This window comes from Zonotrichia leucophrys, chromosome 6 (genome assembly GCF_028769735.1).
Source record: "Zonotrichia leucophrys gambelii isolate GWCS_2022_RI chromosome 6, RI_Zleu_2.0, whole genome shotgun sequence".
NCBI lineage: Eukaryota > Metazoa > Chordata > Aves > Passeriformes > Passerellidae > Zonotrichia > Zonotrichia leucophrys.
The window spans coordinates 13430920-13451429 of record NC_088176.1 but is presented as its reverse complement, the minus strand read 5'-3'; the positions used below and the strand labels follow the sequence as shown (position 1 = coordinate 13451429).

Genomic DNA, 20510 nt, shown 5'->3' with positions numbered 1-20510 from the left:
AGTCCTGGAAGGGTGATGCTGTTGCTTCACACAGTGAAAGAGGCTGTGTGGGCTAACGAGAAGGAGCATTTGGTCTCTTCAAGAGTAAAAGGAGATTATTCTTCAACAGTAAAAGGAGATTATTTCAGGCTGCTGGTGTGTGTACTGCAGGGTGTCTAGGTAGCTGGAACAGAGGCAGGCAGGACTGTTCTGCCAGGGGGCAAAGGTGGCACCATGGGGGACATAAGGGTGGTGGCAGGAGGCTTGACAAAGCTTGTGCACCCCACTGCAGGACCAGCTCAGCTCAAGACCTTGCCACGGATGCTTGCTGGTCCCCAGTGCTGCCATAGGGAATGCCATGGGAATTGGATGCACCCAACAGAGAGGGAGCAGTAGAGGGGCTGGGGTGTGCTGGTACTACCAAGCCCCTTTCTGAGTGACTTTGGGAGGTTTGCTTCCTGCTCCCCAGCAATGTCAGAGCCTTGATGTGCTCAGCTTGGGGAGAGGGAGATAAATGCTGAAATGTCAGGAGGCTGGGAGGGGGGATGCTCGCACAGCACTTAATGGGGAAGGATGGGATTACAGGGGTCACGCTAGGTGAGCAGCTTCCTTGGTGGAGCTGATGGTATCAAAGCAGGTGCCCCCGGCTGCAAATACCTTGGGCAAACAAACAGGGCTGCCTAAGAGCAGGTGGGCTCGGGCATGGCTGGGCTGGGGGGCACTCGGTGCTGGTGGGGGGCAGCAGGCTTTCTGTGCACAGGGAGTGAGGCTGGGGCTCTGGTGTGGGGCTGCCTTGCCTTCCACGGGGTGAGGGGTAATCCAGTGGTTGTGTTTCTATGTATAGACGGGAGCTCCCCATGCTGGAGACACACCTAAGGGTGTGGAGGTGCCAGTACCTGGGGAGCCGAATGATGCCCCAGTCCAGGTGGCTCTAGGATTGCTCTGGGAGTTGATTTAATCTGAGCATCCCCTCTCTGCTGCTTCAGGGCTCTGCATGCTGGTACAACTGGTGATGGATCCCTCCCTGCTCTGGCAGCAGTGGGTAACCCTGCCCCTGGCTGAGCCATGCAGCAGAGGAATGGAGCTTAATGTGGAGCTCATCCTGCATGAGGGCGGCTGTGCACCCGTGGTGCCACACACCTCAGCCCTCCCAAACCAGCCTGCTGCTCCTGGTGAGAGGCTCAGGCTGCTTGCTGCAGGGCCTGGCTCAGGTGCAGCCTCGCTGGGCTGGGGCCTGGCTGCTTCCTCCCTCTGGGTGGCTGGGCCAGGCCAGCAGCTCCCAGAGGATGCTCTGATTTCAGAGGTCAGGTCTGAGTTGCTATTTCAGGGATGGAGGAGCAGGATGGGGAGCTGCTCTGCTGAGCGTGGCCAGGAAGTGGTTTTCCTTTTGATGCCCCAGCGGGTCCTGCCCCATCAGAGTTCTGGCTGGGTTTCAACTCTTTGTGGCTTAGACCACGGCCCCAGAGCGGCTGAGCAGCACAGCTGTGACCGTGCTGTAGGTGGGGCTGGTCCCCTGCTCCATGAGCTCCCTGTTGCTGGTTCCCACGCTGGTCCAGGCTAAAGCTCTTTTTCTCTGAGTCTTGGCTGCCTGGGCTTCGAGGGAAGCAAGGGGGACACGACAGGAGATGCAGCATCCAATTAAACTGGGGTGCAGCAGCTCTGCGAAGGGGGCAAGAGCCTTGTGGCACCCTGGTGGCAGCAGGAGCCAGAAAAAGGGCCAGCAGGGCCACCTTTAGCTGGGACTGCCCTGATGTGGGTGTGATGGGTGTCCTGCTCTCTGGAGTGTTCGCTGACTGTGCCATCCCTGCTCCATCCTGCAGCAGTAGGCACGGGTACCTCTGCTAGTGCTTTAGGGAGCCAGGGCAGGCCCGGGCAGAGCTGAGGACAGATTGCAACAAGGGAGGCAGCAGCGGGGTTTGGAAGGGCCAGGCTGCCAGTAATTCCCATCCTCTTCCCATCAATATGCCTTGCAAAGGGAAATGGTGCTGGTGCACAGTGTGGGAATGGCCTTCTCTGCTGGAAAAGCTGAAGCTCAGATCTGGTGTCATCTCCTGCATGCTGGTGCTCAGACACGAGCTGGGTCCTCCCCAGGCTGCCTCAAGTTTGTTGGGAGCTTGGATGTGGGGCTGTACACCCTCTGAGTGTTCTGTGGGAGGAGAAGAGGCTCCTCCTGCTCCCAGTTCCACGGGAGATGTCTGGATTCACACCCTGGCACAGGAGTTAGCTCATGCCCAGGGTGGTGACAGGCTGTGATAATGTGATGTGGACTCGTGTCCCCAGCCCCAGTGCTGCCCAGAATGCAGGAGGGGGCCGTTTCCATGAAGCTGCTGCTGTGGCTGCTGTGGCTTTTTGTTGTGCACTAAGGGCACAGCTGGAGAAGCACGGGATAATGTTGGAGCAGGGGTTGAGTGGGTTTAAATTCACAGACACTGACACCTAAAGCAGGTGCTGAAAGTGAGTGTGTTTGGGCCGTGGCAGAGAGCAGGGCAGCCTGGGTTGAGGCTCCCTGAGCTGTCCCCACTGTCCCCTCCTGAGCCCCTGCACAGCCACCTCACAGCAGGGCAGTGCTGGCAGCTCAGCACCCTCAGGTGTCCTGCCCTCCCACCCTCGAGCTGCAATCTGATCCCTCTGCTCTGGGCTGGCACTGGCACAACTGCCACTACTGCCCACATGTCCCTGCCAGCCTGGTGGCATCCAGGGAACGGGGCCTGCATGGAGCATCTGGGCTGTGTCCCAAGGGATTTAGGATCTCTCAGTGTTTTTCTCTCAGGGATATCAGTGGCACAGCCCTGGCCTGGATGGGCAGGATTTCTCTTCTGTGGTATCCTTGTTGGTGATGTCTCTGCACAGGGCCTGGGGGACACCTCACACCACTCCCCACCTCCATTCCCTGCTCCCCTGATGGGCTCTTGGGCAGGCACAGAGCTGCAGTGCATGAGGTTTGGGGGCTGGATAGGAAGGGTTGCTGCTGATGGGCAGAGTAGAGGATGAGGAGAGCAGAGGGGACAGGGACCCTGTCTGTGGCAGGTCTGTCCTCCTAATGCCCAGCTTACAGGGGAAGGCAGCATGGTCTGGCAGTGGGGCCTGGCCATAGGGGGGTAGGAATTTAGTTCTGGAGAAAAAAATGGAAGTAGAATGTTTGGAGAGCTCTCAAACTCCATCTCAATTCCATGGGCATTTGCACCTGTGCCTAGGCTGACTCCCTGCAGCCCTGACCCACCCCTGCACATCCTGGAGATGGTGTTGGCACCATAATGGCAGCTTGGGTTGTGCATGGCATGGCCACACTCCAGGGTGGCATGAAGTCCCCTATCACAGCTGGAACTGGGGAGAAACCAATTACAGGCTGTCTCCAGGCTCTGGCTGTTGTTTTGCCTGTGACCATATGTTCCCCACCTTCCTAAAGCACAGAGGTCTGCAGGGCAGCACAGAGACCAGGCATGGCCTGGGCATGGAAGCTGGCAAGGGGCACAGTTCCCGTGCCAGTGGGGGCTGTAGGCTTGACAGAAGATGAAGGGCTGGGCATGGATAAGAACTAGCAGGGGGTTTGGGGCAGGTTTGTGTTGTGATGCTCCACAGAATTGTGGGGGGCTGCAGCCAAGCCTGGACAGCAGCAAGTACCATGTGTGCCCACCTCAGCACTCCTGTGGGGTTCGCTCCCCCTGGCCCCACTGTGTCCCCATGGCCGTGTGGGGTGCCCTGGGGCCTGGCTCCTCGGGGCCAGGGTCAGGATGAGCTGAGGCTCTGCTGGGCTGGGATGTCAAAGGGGCCATAACCCTGATGTTTTGCAAACTCCTGGGGTCAGCAGTTCAGCTGCCACTGACACAGAGGCCCAGAGACATACACGGGCATTTTGGGTGGATGCTGTAAGCAAACAAACGAAGGTAGAGTTACAGCAACGTGGAGCCCCCCCGGGCCATGCTGTTGGTTTTAGGCTTAACCCCACTGTGGGCTGGGTGTAGAAGCCCTCTTCCTAAGAGGACCCAAACCCAGCCAAATTGCCTGATGGGGCTGCCTGGGAAATGAGGAAGAAAGGAACAGCATTTTGTGTCTCTGTCTCAGCTACTCGTGATGTTGAAGGAGCCACAGACCCCATCCCACAGACAGGACAGTGACACCAGGCATTGAGTGATGGCTCCCACCTTCCTGGGTGGCCAGTGGAGCCCCTGCCTACCCAGCCTGGCTTTGACCCCCCTTTCCCAGCCCTGCCTGATGATGTGTGCCTGGAGACCCCAGCTTGGGCTGGGGCTGTGATGCTGGGGAAGTTGTGCCAGCAGGAATGCCTTGGGACCAGGTTTTGGAGGTGCTGCTTGTACAAGGGGGTCAGGAAGGGAGTGGAGCTGCCCAAGGCCCATGAGCACACACATCCTCATTCACATGCCCATGGGTGTCATGGCCATTCCTGGTCTGGCTGCTTGTTTGCTGACCCCTGTTCAATGCAGAGCAGAATTGCACAAAAATATTCAGCCTGGGGTTTAAATCCTGCAGGGTTGGAGATGTCACCTTCTCTCTGATCTGATGCCATGTGAAGTGTCCTTGCTGGGACCCTTTGGTCTTTGTTTCTGGCTTGCCTGGCTCAAGGACTCTGTGGGGATGCCTTCCTGAGCTGGGCAGCTGCAGAGCCATCCCAATTCCTCTCCTTGCAGATGGATGGGACCTGAGCACGTGCCTCCCCTGCAGTGCCCTCCACCAGGCTCTTGGTCTAGCTCAGCTCTGCCAGCTCATTACCCATGTGCCTGGCTCACCCCACGTGCTGGGTGGGGATGCCAGAGGTGAGAACAGCACCAGCCTCAACAGACCCGAATGCAGGGGATGCTTAACACCATTGAAAAATCCATGTGGGACTCCATGGACCGTCCTGGATGACAGGAGGATCCTCTGCTCTGCCTGGGAGCCAGGAGTGAAGCTGCCCCAGGCTGAGCCACCCAGGCTGCCCCTGCTGTGCTGGCAGCCCTGCTGTTGTGAGTGGTGAGCTCTCCTCCACGGGGCCCAGCCTGGATGGAAAGCAGAGCCCAGCTTTGCCTCCTCTGATCCACAGGAGCATCGCTGCCTGGGAGCCTGCACGGGACCACTTGGGGATGGTGAAGGCAACACTGACACCTGCAATTGCAGGAGAACAGACTGAAATTGTGGAAGCAAAGGCTGTGTTTCTAGAAAGCTGCTGGATAGGAGGGACAGGAGGTGGTGAGGGGCAGAGGAGTCAGCCCGATTCCCTGAAAGGAAGCTGTGAGAGCAGGCTGCTGAAGAGTCACCAGAGATGGTCCCATCATCCAGGCAGGTCCTGCACAGGGGGCTGTGACCAGAACACAGGGACAGTCTCCTGGCCCACAAAACATGCCTCAGTCTTGCTGCTAGTAATTGAATAGAGAGAAGAATTAATTGTGAGTGGGCTGTGTCTCCCCTCCCCGCTCCTCGTTTGCCCTGGGGCTGCCTTGGTGCTGTGGGTAGGGAAGACAAGGTCATTCCCATGTAACACATCCCAATGGGGTTTCGCCAAGTTCCTTCCCTTTGGGGGTGGGAGCAGGTTAATGGTGAGCAGTGGGATTGCCCCAGGCTGCTCCGTGCTGCTCAGCCATGGAGGAGCTGCTGTTGCCTCTGAAACGGCCCATTAAAGCTGGAGTGAAGGATCAGCAGGCAGGGCCGGGGGCACTGGGCCACGGGGCTGGGAAGGGTGAGGGTGGAGTGGGCTAATATCCCTCTGACTTTGCTGGGAAACCTCCACGTCTTTATTTTGGGCTGGAAAAAGTTAGTTTATGGCCAAGCATCCTCCAGGCATGGCTGTAAAACGTTACAGGATTCTGGGTTTTGTGCATTTTGGCTCTTCTTCATATGGTGTTGGAGCAGGGAGAGATGCTCAGGTACTGGGCAGTGCTTCCTGCACTTCAGTGTCCCCACCTTTGTGAGCCCCAGCCTCTGGCTAACCCTCAAGCCTGCTGCCTACACTGTCTGTCACCTTTCAGAGTCCCCCAGGCAACTGCTCTGAGCCTGTCTGAGCGCTCTGCACCTGCAGAGAGGAGCTCTCCTCGCCCTCTGGGGGCTCAGCGCTGCTGAGTGCTGCTGCAGGTACTGCTCTCCTCCATCGCTCGGGATTAGCGCTGTGCTCCTGCCTGTGTCCCGCCTGCCAGGAGCAGGGAACTCTGCCTCTCGGCCTTTCTCTGTGAGTGACAGCAACGTCCTGGCTGCTTCTCCACCTGATGGTTTCCCCTGAAACTCTCCCCTGGTAGTTCCCCCTACTTGAAAGAGGTATTCAAGGCAAAACACCTGTTGGTGTTTTGCTGGCATCCCCTCACTCCAAATTCTCCTACACTCCTCTTATGATGTGAACTCCCTGTTTGCCAGGAGCCCTTGTCTCCATTCAGCCCAGTTTGGACTGCTTGCCCCTAAAGCTGCAGTTGGTGTTGTTTTTCTTGTCTCTGCCTTTCTGAATGAAGGATGCTGGTGGAGAAGTTTAGGCTGATGCTCCTTGCTGGCTTTGATCTCTTGTGGGGAGCAGGAGCTGACACCACTGTTTGTCATCCTGCACAGGGAAAGGGGTGTATGTGGACCATTTCTGGCTAGAACTGGGCTAGACAGGGATGGTAAAGAAGCAGGCAGGAAGCTGGAAGTGGAATCTGGCTCTGTTCTGCAGATGTGCTAAAGGAGATCCTGGAACAGAGAAGGGATGGTGCTGGGGTGGCCCTGGGCTGTGGGGGTGCCGTGCTGAGCATCACAAGGCGAATGGGAAGAGCTTTCTTCAGCACCTGCTGTGCTCTCTCCAGTCCCTGCTGTATAGGGGCACAGACCCCTCCCAGGGTCTCACAGCCCCTCACCTGCTGCTCCTCCATCTCAAATCCTCTCCTGATCTGCTTCCTGTCTTATCTCAGTCTAGGCTGCTCCAGGAGCTGCCTCCACTCTCCCCAGCTGCTAGGAGGTTCTGTGTGGGTGAAGGAGGTGGGCAAAGTTTGAGGCCAAGCCTGGACCCCAGCCAGGCTGGATCAGGTGCCTCTGTGTCCTGGTTCCTCTCTCAGCTCCTCCTTCTTGGTGTTGTAGCCCTGTGGCTGCACCTTGGCACCCTCAGCTTTGTGGGGAAGGGGATGGGAGGGCTGCAGCTCACATCTCTGCTGCTAATGCTTCATCTGCAGCGTTTAACATCCCTGATGAACATGAACTCTTCTCTGAAGGAAAGCCCTTCTGTACCTGACCAGCCTAAACATGGTCCCAGTTCTGCAGAGCAGGGCAATGGAGCAGAGGGGCAGCAGGACAAGATCTGGTGGGACCATGCTGGTAAGCCTCTTCCAGGGATCACAGAACAATGGCTGCTTGGTGTGCTGGGGGCACAGCAGCTCCCCAGGCCTTTCTGCCACAAGGAGCTTTCCTCCACCATCCCCACAGCAGTTTGGCTGAGGCCCAGCTGGTCTCAGAAGCACAGGGCTGGAGTTTCTCTTCTCCCCAGGAGAGCCAGACAAGCCATTTAGCCTTGTGCCAGGGGATGGAGGGGACCCTCACCCTGTGGACCAGGGGGCTTATCTCAGATGGCCTGTGAAGGAGCTGACAGGAAGCAGATGTCCCTTGTTCTGCCTGGCACAGGGGAGAGCCTATCCAAAAAGGTTTTTTTTAGTTAAAAACAAAAGGAGGTGGGGGTGTCACTCTTGATGCAAACGCAGGTGGGCTGGGAAGCACCAAGGAAAGAAGGCAAATGCCTCTGTGCAGGCCCCCCTCTTCCCTGCAAGGAGCAGACTGTGGCCATGATCCAAGGCAGCAGCAGAGGTGGGGTGAGCCCAGCAGCCGTGATGCTGCCTGTCCCTGGCTGCTGTCACCGACCTGCTCGTTCCTTTTCCCTTCCCAAAGGTGGGCTGGGATGGGGGCTGTGGAGGCTCTGGCTGTAGGCCTGAGGATGGCTGACAGGAGCGTCGTCTGTCATCCCCTGTCAGCAAAGTGTGGCCACCCCTGCGTGATCCCACACTGGCTGGATTTTACAGCCATGACTGGCACTTGAGCCTGTTTGCTGAGGGCAGGGGGCACAAGGGACTGTCAGCTTGCAGCTGCCTCTGACCCCGTACAGGACTCCATAAATCTCCCAATTTAAGGCAGTCTGGGCTGTTCTGGAAATGGTGCTACTGAGAGGACTGTGGTGTGCAGGGTAACATGTGCCTGCCTGATCCCCTGCCCACCAGGGATAAAGTAGAGGTGGCCACTGGTGAAGGAGAGCAGCATCTGGGAAGTAGACTGAATTCCTTGATTTTTTAATATATAAAAAAGTACAGATTGCCTGAATTTAGAGCATCAGGAGTGTCTGGTGTTTCCTGCTCTGGTTTTGCCTGGTTTTCCTTAGGCAGTGCAGAGAGGTGAATAGGAAGAACCACCTCACCTGTGCTGTGGTGCATCAACAGTTCACACAGCTCAGCCTGGAGGGTTTTTCTCCTGACCATGTGCTGTACTGATGAGCTGAGTGTGTGAATGTGTCGTGCCCTTGGAAACCAGCTCCTGCTTCTGCTGAGCACCTTCAGTGCCTGTTCCTGGTCCTCCTAAATGCTTCCAATTAAATGCTGGTTTGACCCAAGTCTTCTTCCTACACATAGGAAACCTCCTAGAAACATCTTTTTGCACCAAAAAAAAGGGAAGGAAAATGAACAATGAACTGAATTTTGGGGTAATTTTGGCCAGCACAAGGCAGTTGATCATCCTGTGCCGTACTGGGTTTTTTAATACTGATGCAGGGACTATTTTCTCCTTGGGCCCTGTGGGGTCAGCCTAGTGACGGGGCAGTGCCCAGGCTTCCCTGCCTGCCTGCAGTTCCCCTAAGCAGTGAGGATGCTGAGCAAGATCAGGTGAGAACCCTGGGGGATCCATCCCCAGAAGTGACAGCAGGCAGAGTTTTGGGGAGACACATTGTGTAGCGGGGAGAGGTGTTGGTGCACTTGTGTCTAGGGCTGTTGGGGAAGCAGCCTGAGCAAGGGGGAAAATGCACAGGCTGAGTGTCAGCGTGCATGTGTGAGAGAGAACTGTGGCTGCAGCTGGTGTGATCGTGTGTGAGGCAGAGGGTTGTATTTTGTGGGTAGGGGTAAGCAAAGCAAAGCGAGGATGGCTGTGCTGGGGGGTTCAGAGTGTGAGGGGTGCGAGTGAGAAGGAGGGCACCTCAGGGGGAAGGCTGCACACATGTGCCAGCTGTGTGTGTGTGAAAGGGACTGTGTGTGAGAAAGGGACTGTGTGTGAGAAAGGGACTGTATGCAGGCTGCGTGTGTGCCTGTGCGCTTGTGCGTGTGCAGGAGGGCTGCATAGGCTTGTGGGGGGCTGTGTGCGTGTGCGGGGCTCTGTGTGTGTGCGGGGCTCTCTGTGAGTGCGGGCGGGCCGTGCACGCGTGTGTGTGAGTGTGGCTGTGCTTGTGCGGCGGGGCAGCCGCCGCGCTGTCACTCAGGGGCGGCTGACAGGAGCAGCCTCTCCAGCGGCGGCAGATAGCGCTGATTGCTGATTCGAGGAAGCAAAATAGCAATTGTAATTATGGGCTCTGATAAGATAAAGGAGGGCGCGGGGAGCGCGGGGACAGGCAGCGGGGCACGGCCGGCAAATTAGCAGCTGTCACTCAGCGCCGAGCAGGCGGCGCCGGCCCCGGCCCCGGCCAGGTACCGGCCCCGGGGGCCGCCCGCCGCAGCCCCGCCGCAGCCCCCGCCCCGGTGCGCAACAGGTGGCGGGGCCGGGAGGGCCGGGGCTCGCCGGAACAATGCAGCCCTCGGCGGCCCTGCCCGGGCTGCGGGGCTGAGCCCCGTCCCGCCGCCGCCCGGCCCCATGGCCCCGCAGCGCCGGCCCTGAGGGCGCCCGCCCGCTCTACAAGGTAAGCGCCCGGCGGGGATGCTCGCGGGGAAATCGGGGGCGTCCCGCTCCCCAGCCCGGTTGCGGAATTTGCTCAGCCTCACTCCTTCTCGAAACTCCGGCCCCCTCCATCCCCCTCCTCCGGTAATCCTTTTAATGTCTGGCACGTCCCGGGAGGGCTCGCCCGCCCGCTCCCAATCCACAACGCGCCCGCGGAGCGGCGAACCCCCAGCGGGGGGAACCGCGTCCCCGACCCACCCTCCGAGCCCTTAAACCCCGTTTTACGGATGGGGAAACTGAGGCACGGGCTGGGGAGGGAGTCCCGCCGACCACTGGCCGCGGAGCCCGGCCCTTAGTGGCAGCCCCAAGCCCCGGCGACACCTGGCCCGCCGCTCGCTTCGCTTCGGCAGGTACCGCCGGCACCGGGAGGGGAGCGGGGTCCGGCCGGGCTTCCCCCGTGGCGGCTGCCGCCCCCCGGCCGCGCCCGCCCCCGCCGTCGGGGCTGCGGGTCGGCTTCGGCTCCCGCGGCGGCAGCGGGGCCGCGGAGCGGGCGGGGGGCTGCCCGCGGCAGGGAGCGCCCCGGGGGCTGGCCGGGCGGAGGGGCCGCCGGCCTTTCCCCTCTGTAGCCGCTTGTGCCCTCCTTTCTTTGGGGCTCGGACGTGCCGGCAGAGCGAGAGGAACCGAGGAGCTGAGCCAGCGCCGCGCCCCCCGGGCGCTCCCCGCCGCCGGGCCCCGGGCCCCGCATCGGCGCCGCGATGGACCCCTGCTCTTCGCTCTTCAGCTACGTGTGAGTAGCGGCAGCCACAGCCCTCCCGCCCCGCGCCCGCAGCCCCCCCGGCTCACACCTCTCTCCCGCTTCTCCCCCTGCCAGGTTAATGCACTTGTTCGTCCTCTGCCTGCAAGCCCAGGTAAGCGCCCGCCGGGCTGCCCGGCTTTGTTCGCCCCGCGGGGATGGGGGTGCCCCGCCGCCGCCGAGCGGCTGGGCAGGGAGGGAGACAGGGAAGAGGAGCAGTTTAAAACCCAGGAGACAAAAGTTGCCTGGCTGTAAAAAACCGGAGCCGAGGGGTCCCCACCCTTCCCGGGATGCAAAATAAGGTGCGGGGGACTCCGGCTGCGAGGCAGAGAGTACCGAGATTTCAAGGAGATACGCAGGGTTATCTTAAAGTAGCTTTAATTCCTGTCCCCCCGACCTCTAATTACACTGCGGATACCCCCGTCCCTCTGCTCCGTTTTTTGCCCCCCCTATATTGCTTCATCCAAAAAAAAATAAAGCAGAATTTAAAAAAGGAAAAGAAACCCTGTAAAAGCCCTTAGTAAAAAGCGCAGGTTTTGATTCAGCTTAAAAGTGTCAGACTTTAGCATCGCTGGTTTGTGTCGGCAGAGACAGAAGTGACATGAATAGATTAAACGTCCCGGGCAGAGCTTGTGCAACACCCGCATACCAGCAGGCACGCGTCGCTGGGAGCGGTGCGCCTCCAAAGCGGGGTGAAGCCCCCCTTCCCCCTGAGATTACAGGTGCAGAAGCTTTGTTTAAAATGATCTTCTAAGCTACTTTAAAAAATTATTGTTATTTTCCTGGAAGCTTGGGGGAGAAAAAAAAATGGACTTTCCAGCTGAAAAGTGAAGGGAGCGGGGCACTGGGATTGTGCAGTTGTATAAAAACATAGCTGTAATATTTTGGAGTATGAGATGGAGACCAAATAGCAGCATGGCTAATGACCTCTCCTCCACATGGTACCCTCATCAGAGCTGGGGAGAGAATCCTGCTGCATTATCCAAAACCCTTCTATAGGAAACACACATGCACAGGCAGAAGCAGAGGGAGAGAGATGACATTGTCAAGGGGAGATATCTCTATAAAGCTGGCTTTGGGAGAGCAGCGGCTTTTGCTTTTATTGTGGTTTTCTGTTGTTGTTTAAGACAGGAGGAAATCTTCCCATTTGACGTGGGGGTGGTGGGGGGTAGCCCCAGCCTTCTGATGTTGAAAGGAGCGATCTCCTAACATTTGCTCAGAATACATCTTTATAAATGTCAGGGAGCAGCGAAACTTTCCAGACTTAAAAGAGGGATTTGAGACGAGGGGGGAAAAAGACTTCTGTGCCAGCTCGCGAGCCGGGGCTGAGGGGGGAGCAGGTTTGGCCGCTCGTGAAAATCATTTAAAGCCCAGGAGCAGCAGTGTCGGGTCTGGAGAGGATGGGCTCAGGACTAAAGGGCTTGGTGTGCTGGGGCCAGGGATGACCCCGTGCTGGCTGCAAACAGCTGAGAGGGGATGAGAGCTGTGTTTGCATGGGTAGCATGTTGATATCTTGGGCTCTTATACCACTAAATACCTGTGCTGGGCTATGGTTTTCTTGTAATTCTTATGCCTCATAATTCCATAATCTCTGTGAACTTTGTGTTTGAAGAGCTTAGTAAGTGGGGTACTTGGGAGCAAATAGAGAGCCTGAGACCCAGAGGACAGGCAGCTGTTGAAGCTGTTGGGGTGTGTGCCCGGGGCAGCTGGAGCCGTAGTGTGCTCCTGCAGAGGTGTGGGATGAAAGCATCAGCTCCTTGAGAGGACAACACAGTGCTGTCCTCTATGTCCCACCTTGATCCCCTCCAGCTCCCAGCCTTGATGCCCATCTCAAGGTACCCCAGTCCCAGTCAGGACCCACCGAGTCCTGGAGGGGCCTCTGGGGTCACCAAGCCCTGTTCTACTCCCGCGCTACCAGCACCGCTGCTTAGGGCATGTCTGGAGAGGGCACAGCTCTGTACAGGGCTCTGGTCACTGTGTCCCCGAGCTTAATGCTCCTTCTCCGGGAGAGACTTTGATGGCACAGGAGGCAGCGCCGCGGTCCTGGCTCCTGGCCTCCCGTAAAGCCCAGCTGGAGGCCAGCGATCTCAGCTCAGCCCGCTTGCCCCGCTGAGGAGTAGAGATTATAATGGTGTGTTGTATATTTTTTAATTTCCTAAAGGTAACTGTTCAGTCCCCACCTAATTTTACACAGCATGTGAGGGAGCAGAGCCTGGTGACAGATCAGCTCAGCCGGCGGCTTGTCCGGACCTACCAGCTGTACAGCCGGACCAGCGGGAAACATGTGCAGATCTTGGACAACAAGAAAATCAATGCGATGGCAGAGGATGGGGATGTGCACGGTAAGGACACGCGATGGGGGGAGCTGGGGAGGTGTTCTCAGCCCAGCGTGGCGATTGATGATTTCCGTCCTGTTTGTTAGCCAGAAATCGTTAAATCATTCAGCTTGTGGGGGCTTGTAAGAGGAGAACATAGGGGTCAGTGATCAGCAGCTGTGTGATTCAAGGTGAGGGCATGTTCCCTGTGCCCGGGGAGGGGACCAGTTCTTGAAGGATAGGCTCTGCTTCTTTCCCTTTAATTCTCAGTTTGCACCTGACTCAGAGGGCTTGGGGCTGTGGCATCCTGAGCATCATAAGGCATTTTATCCCAGCTCTTTGCAGGGATGGGAATCCCTGAGACTTTCTTTTGAAACAGAAATGTAAAGTAAATTTGAAAAAGCAGAGGCAGGGTGGAGAAAGGGAATGACTTCTTTGGAAGCCTTCCCTGATCTAGGCCTGTCTAAAGTGGCATTTTCCTGTCCCATCCCTTCCTTCTCAAAACAAATCACGGGGAAAGGGTCAGCGAGGCAGTCAGCTGCAGGCAGAGATGCTGCGGTGTCTCCAGAGACAAAGCAGGGACTCTGCAAGCGTGAGAGCCTGCGTTCTGCCGCTGCCCCTCTGCATCACCCTGCACCCCCTCCCCAAAACCTCCACCCTCTCTGGGGCAAGGGGAGCAGTTCCTCTGCTGGGGGCTCTCGAGGCCCAGATACTTTGATCGTGTGAGCTCCTGATGTGCTGGGCTGGTCAGATGCAGCGCCGGGGTCAGTGGGTCCGGCTGCGGGAGGCCTGGTGCTGCACCCGGGGCAGGGAAGGGCCTGTGGTCCTGTGCGCTGCACACAGGTATCACAACTGATCCTCTTTGCTATCAGCTGCATTTTCCCTTTCTTCCTTGGCTAGATTAGTAGAAATATTCTTTTCTTTGCCTTTCTGGTTTTTGGGGGCTATTTCTTCATTTTGCTTTGGCTGAAAATTTCATGCTGGGCATTATCAGTGCAAGCGCAGTGCAGGTTCCATGTGATGTTCCATACATCCAGAGTTAATCTTGCAAATGAATTATTCCCATCGTGGAGCAGCTCTAACTTGAAAGGGCAGTAGCTAATTTCTGAAGCAAAAAAAAAAAGAAAATCCCATCTTGTTTTAGACCTCTAACGCCTGGATTTTAGAAACCAGTTAGTGCATATTTAAATAACAACCAGGTTTAAATACGGCCAGAAGGAGGGGACTGGTGGTGGCTTGAAAAACTCTATTAAAATGTAATAAAAAAAGGTTAAGCATTTGAAGAGCTAAAGAGGAAAATGAAGACTGATCTAAACCAGAAAGAGAACAAGCAGTTTTTCAGATGTAAAGTTTTAAAAGAGTTGCAAGTCTGTAAATGTTAAAATAGAGGTTCAGGATTGTTCTGTATGAATCTCTAGGGAGGCCCCCATGTCTGGAAGAACTATTAAAACGCTTCTTACTTTCACCTTTTTTAACATTTCCTGAATACTTTCTCCTCTTCGCAGTCCAGTTGGGGGATCAAGTGTGTCTCGCTGCATTTTTTCAGCATTTACGTAGCCACTTTCCCTTCAAAGTTTGAGCATGAAACATAATTTTACTGGGATAAATCTGTCACTTAAATGAAAGAATAGAGTTGAAAACGTTAAGCCTCCCCCCTTCCCCAAAAGAGGAAGGGGAAAAAAAAAAGGAATCCCCCCAAATGTTATTTAGAAATCCACTTTTGTAGCAAAGATCCCCCCTCCCCAAGCCCTTCTTTCTGCTTTATTCTTTTTTTTTTTTTTGGTCTCATTTTTGGGGGTGGGCGTGTAAAAGGGGTTGATTTATTTTTGCAGATGACCCCTTTCCCCACGCTGACATTTTTACAGCCGACTTAACATCGAGTCCGGTGTTTTCAGTTATTTGTCTTAATTGTCAATATTTGATTGACTTTTTTTAATTCTAAGGGAAGGCAGGAGGCTGGTGCAGCCCAGCTCGTCCCTCCCAGGCTGTGCTTGCCACCAAGAAAACCACTGCCAGCTGCAGCTGGGACTCGACCCCACGAGTGGCTGGAGATACCAGCACAGCTCTCTGCCCGCTTGCTGATTTTTGTCTGTGCCCAGGGTTTTCTGTGGGTTGGGGCTGGAGTTTGCAGGGTTCACAGGTTGCCTGCAAGGGTCTAGGGGTGCAAGTCCCAGGGGCCAGGTTGTCTTCATCCTCTGTGGATAAGGGGTCTGGAGCGACACATGGGCTGGGCTCGTGCAGGCCAGCAAACCCGTCTGGTGGCTGTAAATCACAGCTGCCCTTTGGGGAAAAAAAAAAAAAAAAGAAAAGTCCAAAAGAGAAGCAATGTGCATCTTTAAAGCAGGGTTTTGTGCTCACTGGGGCCAAGGCCTCCCCACTCCCTCCCTCTATCCCTCTTCATGCCTCCCTTCCTCCCTCCCTCCCTCCCAGCTCTTTCTATCTCTCAGAGAGAAAAATCAATTCTCCTCAAACCTTTTACTGCCTCCAAGATCAATTCCACCCCTTTCCCCAATATAGATAAATAGGGGGTCACTGTCTCAGTGCTTTGTTTGCAGAGTGCCATCGCTCCCGTGGGTGGTTTTGGGGATGCTAGGTGCTTGTCAGGCTCTGGGCATTGATCAGCACAGCCTGGAGTTCACTCTGCCCAAATTTCTTGTCTCTGAGTTCAATCTGTGCCTGTCTAGGAGTAGGGGGGTGTGAGTGCATGGTAGCCTGGGGACAAGAGATGCTGCAGGGTGATATTGACAGGAGGGGGTGCAGGGAGGGGATGCCTGCATGCCCATCAAGCTTGGCCTGTCTAACAGCACCAAATCAGTTGGCCCCAGCAAATTTGGGGATGACCTTTCCATTGGTCAGCTTAGCAGCTGCCAGTACTGCCTGCTTGCTGTCCCCACCCTTGGTGCCATTGACCTCAGTAGCATCTGTCATAAGATGCAGAGTTGAGGCACTGCAGAGACAGAAAGGCATTTGCCCCTAGCCCAGGGTGTGATTTAGGCTCAGTTTAACTTGTGTGTGCACCTACAGCCTCCTTCTGCCGTTCAAAGCATCCTCCTGCAGAGCCTCCCATTCCAGGGCCACATCACTGCCCTCGCTGGGGCTCGCTGGAGGCTGAGCATCCTGGGGTAGAGATGTGCAAGCTGCAGTGAGCTGCAGTCCTGAGAAACTGAGCAGCCCTTGTGCAGGAATCAGAGAGGATAAATAAGGCATCAATGGACTTAAAGCCCAAAATAAGAGTGTAGGCTTGGAGCCTTTGTGGTCTGTCCTCTGATTGCCTTGCTGGATAGCACTTACAGTACTTGGGCTGATGCTGGACAAGTCACAGCTGGCTTTTCAGCATCGTGGGGGATTCTTGGGTGCTTGGCACAGCACAGACCTTTTGAGGTGCAAACAGGTAGCCACCATTCCCAGTGGGGCTTGCTCTGGGGACAGCAGCTGCAGGAGCGGGAAGAAGGATGTCCTGTCCCCATCCTCCCCCCTCCCTGGGAATGGATGGGCTCTGGGGCTTGGCTTCCCAGGGTGAAGGCAGGGAGGGAAGGTGACAGGTCTATTTATAGGCGGCCCATCGACCCAGCAATTTGCATAGCTCCTTCGGAAGTGGATCGATGCCTCCATTAAAAAACTGAGCCCAAATCAATACGCCCTCTCGACTCGTGCAAAGGTGAAAGGCATTAAAAGGGTGCCTGTACCCTTCACGCCTCCCCTGCCAGCTGCAAAGTCACTGCTCCTCCTGCAGCCCTGGCCTGGCAGAGGGACACGGAGCCGTGTCCCCTGGGCTGGGACATCTGGCAGCACACTGTGTGCTTCCAGAAGGTGCTGTCTGGCTCTTGCCCACAGGCACACCCAGACTTGCCTCAGTTTCAGGGCAGCTGCCTTGTTCTCTGCCAACCCTGCCCACTGCCCTGCATCCATCTGGGGCACCTCTGTGACACCTGAACCACTGAGCCCTGTGGAGCTGGGTAAAACGGAGCTACTCCCCATCCAGCACAGCTCAAGGTGGCAAAGGGACACGTCCAGGGTCGTGCAGGGACAGAGGGGCAAGTTAAGGGGGAGGAGGGACAGGCTGGATCTTTACCTCATGTGCTGATTTTGGGGCTCTCTGGCCCAGCTGCCAGAGATCAGGTGCTTGCAGTGCCCATCATCAGGCTGCATTGCTGGGGTCTCCTTACCTGTGCCAGCCCTATCCCACAGCCCCTCTGACCTCCCTCCCTCCCTCTCTCCCCAGCCAAGCTCATCGTGGAGACAGACACCTTTGGGAGCCGCGTGCGCATCAAGGGGGCAGCCACAGGTTTCTACATCTGCATGAACAAGAAGGGGAAGCTGATTGGCAAGGTAGGGTGCAGAGGTATGGGCAGGGCAGGGGACATGAGTGGGGACTGCCCTGAGAGGAGCTCTGCCTTTTGGAGCAGGGGAAAAGCCATCCTGCAGCCTAAGGGGGAGCAAGAGAGGTGGGCGGGTGCCGTGTGGGGCACATTCCTTCTATCTCTCGGAACAAATAGGCGGATTGCTGCTCTATTCTCCACGATTACATGGTACAAGTGCCAGGAATGTTAAGATGCTCCATGGGGCTGGCCCCAAGGCCAGACCCCACCACCCGCTGGTTTGTCATGCAGCTTCTGTGCCTTGATGCCCCTTCCCGTGGTGGGGGAGCTGGACATGCAAAATCCCTCCAGACCAGTGATTATCTGCAAGGATTTTCCACGGCAGCTGCTTCCCGGGGGCTGCCCCATGTGGGTCCTTCTCTAGTCCTGCTACTGCCCATCATGGGGGGAGCTCAGTTCCTGGCTACCCCCTGCTCCCCCCATCATCTGTGGGCACCATCGCCACTGACCTTGTGTCACTCCTGCTGCCACTCAATGCTCCTTGATGCCCCTCTTCTGTTAAAGACCCAGGAGGACAGGATGGGTGGGTGAATTGGGATGGAGAGTTTGCTTATGGTTACATCCATAAGCACAGATAGGGAGGCTAAAGTTCCCTTGGGAATGTGGGGGAAGTTAAGGCTAGGGTGTTCCTCCATGGATGTGGTGGAAGTTAAGGCTGGGACCAGCTGGACTGGTACAAAAGCAGCAGCGAGCGGTGTTTGTGTCACGATGCCTTCTCCCTGCAGCTTGTTAGGGAAAAGCACATTTTGGGCAATTCTGACTTGTGGGAGAAGTGAGCCTTTGGTTGCCTCCGAGTTCTGCAGCCAGCATTCAGCGCAGGGTGGGCAGTGAGAAGCAGCCCTCTGAGAAAGTGCCCATTGCTTAAATCTCTGCTCCTGTCCCCTTGTCAGAGCAACGGCAAAGGCAAGGACTGCGTCTTCACGGAGATCGTGCTGGAGAACAACTACACGGCACTGCAGAACGCCAAGTACGAGGGCTGGTACATGGCCTTCACCCGCAAGGGCCGCCCCCGCAAGGGCTCCAAGACCCGGCAGCACCAGCGCGAGGTGCATTTCATGAAGAGGCTTCCCAAGGGCCACCAGACCACCGAGCCCCACAGACGCTTTGAGTTCCTCAACTACCCCTTCAACCGGAGAAGTAAAAGGACTAGAAACTCCAGAGCGGGCCCTTGATGTGCCTGCGCCGCCTCCTCTGCCTGCACCTCTCCTGGAGGATGCTCCTCTGAGCTTGGTGGACTATATGTAGAGACTTTCCCATATGGGTATTAAAGAAAACAAAAAAAAAAAAAAAGGGAGGGGGGAGGATAAAAAAGATTACCCACTCTAGTTGTTGGTACTTTTGGGGGGGGGTGTTTGGTTTTTACAAAAAAAAAAGAAAAAAAACAAAGAAGAAAAAAATGAGAGAGGCTCTATTTTTGTACTCCAGCTTTAAAAGTAATGAAACATTCAAAGACTGGTGAAGGGAGAAGAGCCCTTCACTTAGAAATGTTCTAGTCTGTTTGGGGTTGCGCTTTATTTTGTAATTTTTTTTTTTTTTTTGTAGCTCTAGAGGGAAAGGAGTTAAAAAATCATGTTTAAAACAAACAAGCAAAAAACCATAGAAATCCAAATCTGGAAGCAATGTGCTACTTAAATGAACTGAGCTAATGCTGTGCTTGCTGGAGAAGATGGAGAAGCTGGAAAGCAGCAAAGAGGAGGGGATGTATTTTGGAGGTGGTTGGAGGCCTCCTCGGTGGTTTTGGCAGCCTGGGTGATGTGGGGACACTGCCAGTGGGGGCTGACTGTGACGCCTGGGGTGAGGACCACTGGATGCTCTCTTTCCTTGGATGTGCCCACTTCTCTGGCTGAGCAAGGGGTTGCTGGAAGTTGCATCTTTCTGAGAATGCTGCTGGCTTCACAACTCTCAACTTACTTTTTTTCTCAGGAGGGGACAGGGGTGATGGATTCCCCAGAGAAAGTCCTGAACTGACTTGGTACCTCTTACCCACGGGAGCATCTTTGGCATTTGGTTTGTTTTAAAGTACTAAGGTACAGCTGCTGTGGAGCGGGCTGATAACTGGTATTATTTTTTTCCCCATGTGGAAAATGTGAACTACTCACCAAAAATTGATATTTTTTTCTGTCTATATTTTTTTATGAGATGCAAGTTTTCATCCATAGAATTAAACTAAGTTTACAAATTATTCTGGAGCCATTTCAGGCTGTTTTGTTGTGATATTCAGTATCTTGTCATAATAGTTGGTGCTTCCCTTGCCAACCATCTCCTATAGGTCTCTGATCAGAAATACTACCCCCCAGGAAAGGAGGGGGTTTCTTTCAAAATTTGTGTTGACAGAAGCCCAATTTTATATTTAGAAGGAAAAAAAAACCCAAACCAAAGGAAACATTTAATCTCTTGAGTGAACATCCTCAGCCAGCCCTGCTCTGCACATGCTGCCCTGGGACTGTGACTCTCTCCAAAGGGTTAAACCAATTATTCTTCACGGGGAGGGCAAACAAAGACACTGGATAGGAGCCAGAACCAGGGGTGACTTTTCATCCAATCTTTTTTGATTGTTTGAGGTTTTTCCTGTTTCCTTGAGGATTTTTGTTTTGTTTCGCTTGTGTACAAATTGAATATGAAATGATTGAAATATTTATTTAATATGTGCATTAAAAGTTTGTATTAGTCTAACTGAGCCTGATGCTTTCCAGGGTGGGGCTGGGGCTGGACAGACACTGGAGAGGGATGACAGAGGATGGCAGTGAGGTGCAGGATGGGGCTGAGCCTGCTGGTTGGTGCAATTCCCTTCCCAAGGGAACAGCTCTGGAAAATGGGAGACTGCCCCAAGATTGTAGAGCCAGATGAGTCTTGTGGAAATTGTGGTTTTCCTTGCAGCAAATTCCAGATTTAATGTGCAGGTGCCACCTTCTTGAGGTGTGGGAGCAAGGCCCACTGCAGGCTGAATGGGGACAGAGTAACTGAGCCTTGGCCATTGCTTCCAAGGATGGGGCGAAACTTTCCAAGAGAAAGCTGCTATTTGCTCCTCTCTTTTGCTGTGCAAAATGGGCTGTTGCATCCCCTCCTGCAGAGAATGCTCAACTCTGCTGCAGTGCTGGGTCTTGCCTACAGGAGCTGATCAGGGATTCAGATATGGAGTGGTTCTAAGGTGTGGAAGCATGCCAGAATAAAACTGTGGGATGTGTTAAACTGCCCGAGTGTGGCAGCCCTGCGAGGTGCATCTCAGCATCGCCGGTGCCAGCCCTGGGTTTGTTGCAA

At 55.3% G+C, this 20510-nt stretch overlaps 1 protein-coding gene across 3 annotated transcripts; it reads left to right on the top strand.

Annotated features, from left to right (window-relative positions):
* Window positions 1–9651: 9651 nt before the first annotated feature.
* Window positions 9652–19908, top strand: FGF8 (fibroblast growth factor 8). Of its 3 annotated transcripts, none has more exons than XM_064716613.1 (6): window positions 9652–9787; window positions 10435–10552; window positions 10637–10673; window positions 12753–12900; window positions 17096–17202; window positions 18143–19908. In XM_064716613.1, the coding sequence occupies exons 2-6, from the start codon at window positions 10521–10523 to the stop codon at window positions 18422–18424; spliced, it is 606 nt and encodes a 201-aa protein (XP_064572683.1). In that variant the 5' UTR covers window positions 9652–9787; window positions 10435–10520; the 3' UTR covers window positions 18425–19908. The 3 variants fall into 3 exon arrangements, with proteins under 3 accessions (XP_064572683.1, XP_064572681.1, XP_064572682.1); XM_064716611.1 differs by having other exon boundaries at window positions 12720–12900; XM_064716612.1 differs by lacking the exon at window positions 9652–9787 and adding an exon at window positions 9875–10175 and having other exon boundaries at window positions 12720–12900.
* Window positions 19909–20510: the final 602 nt, after the last annotated feature.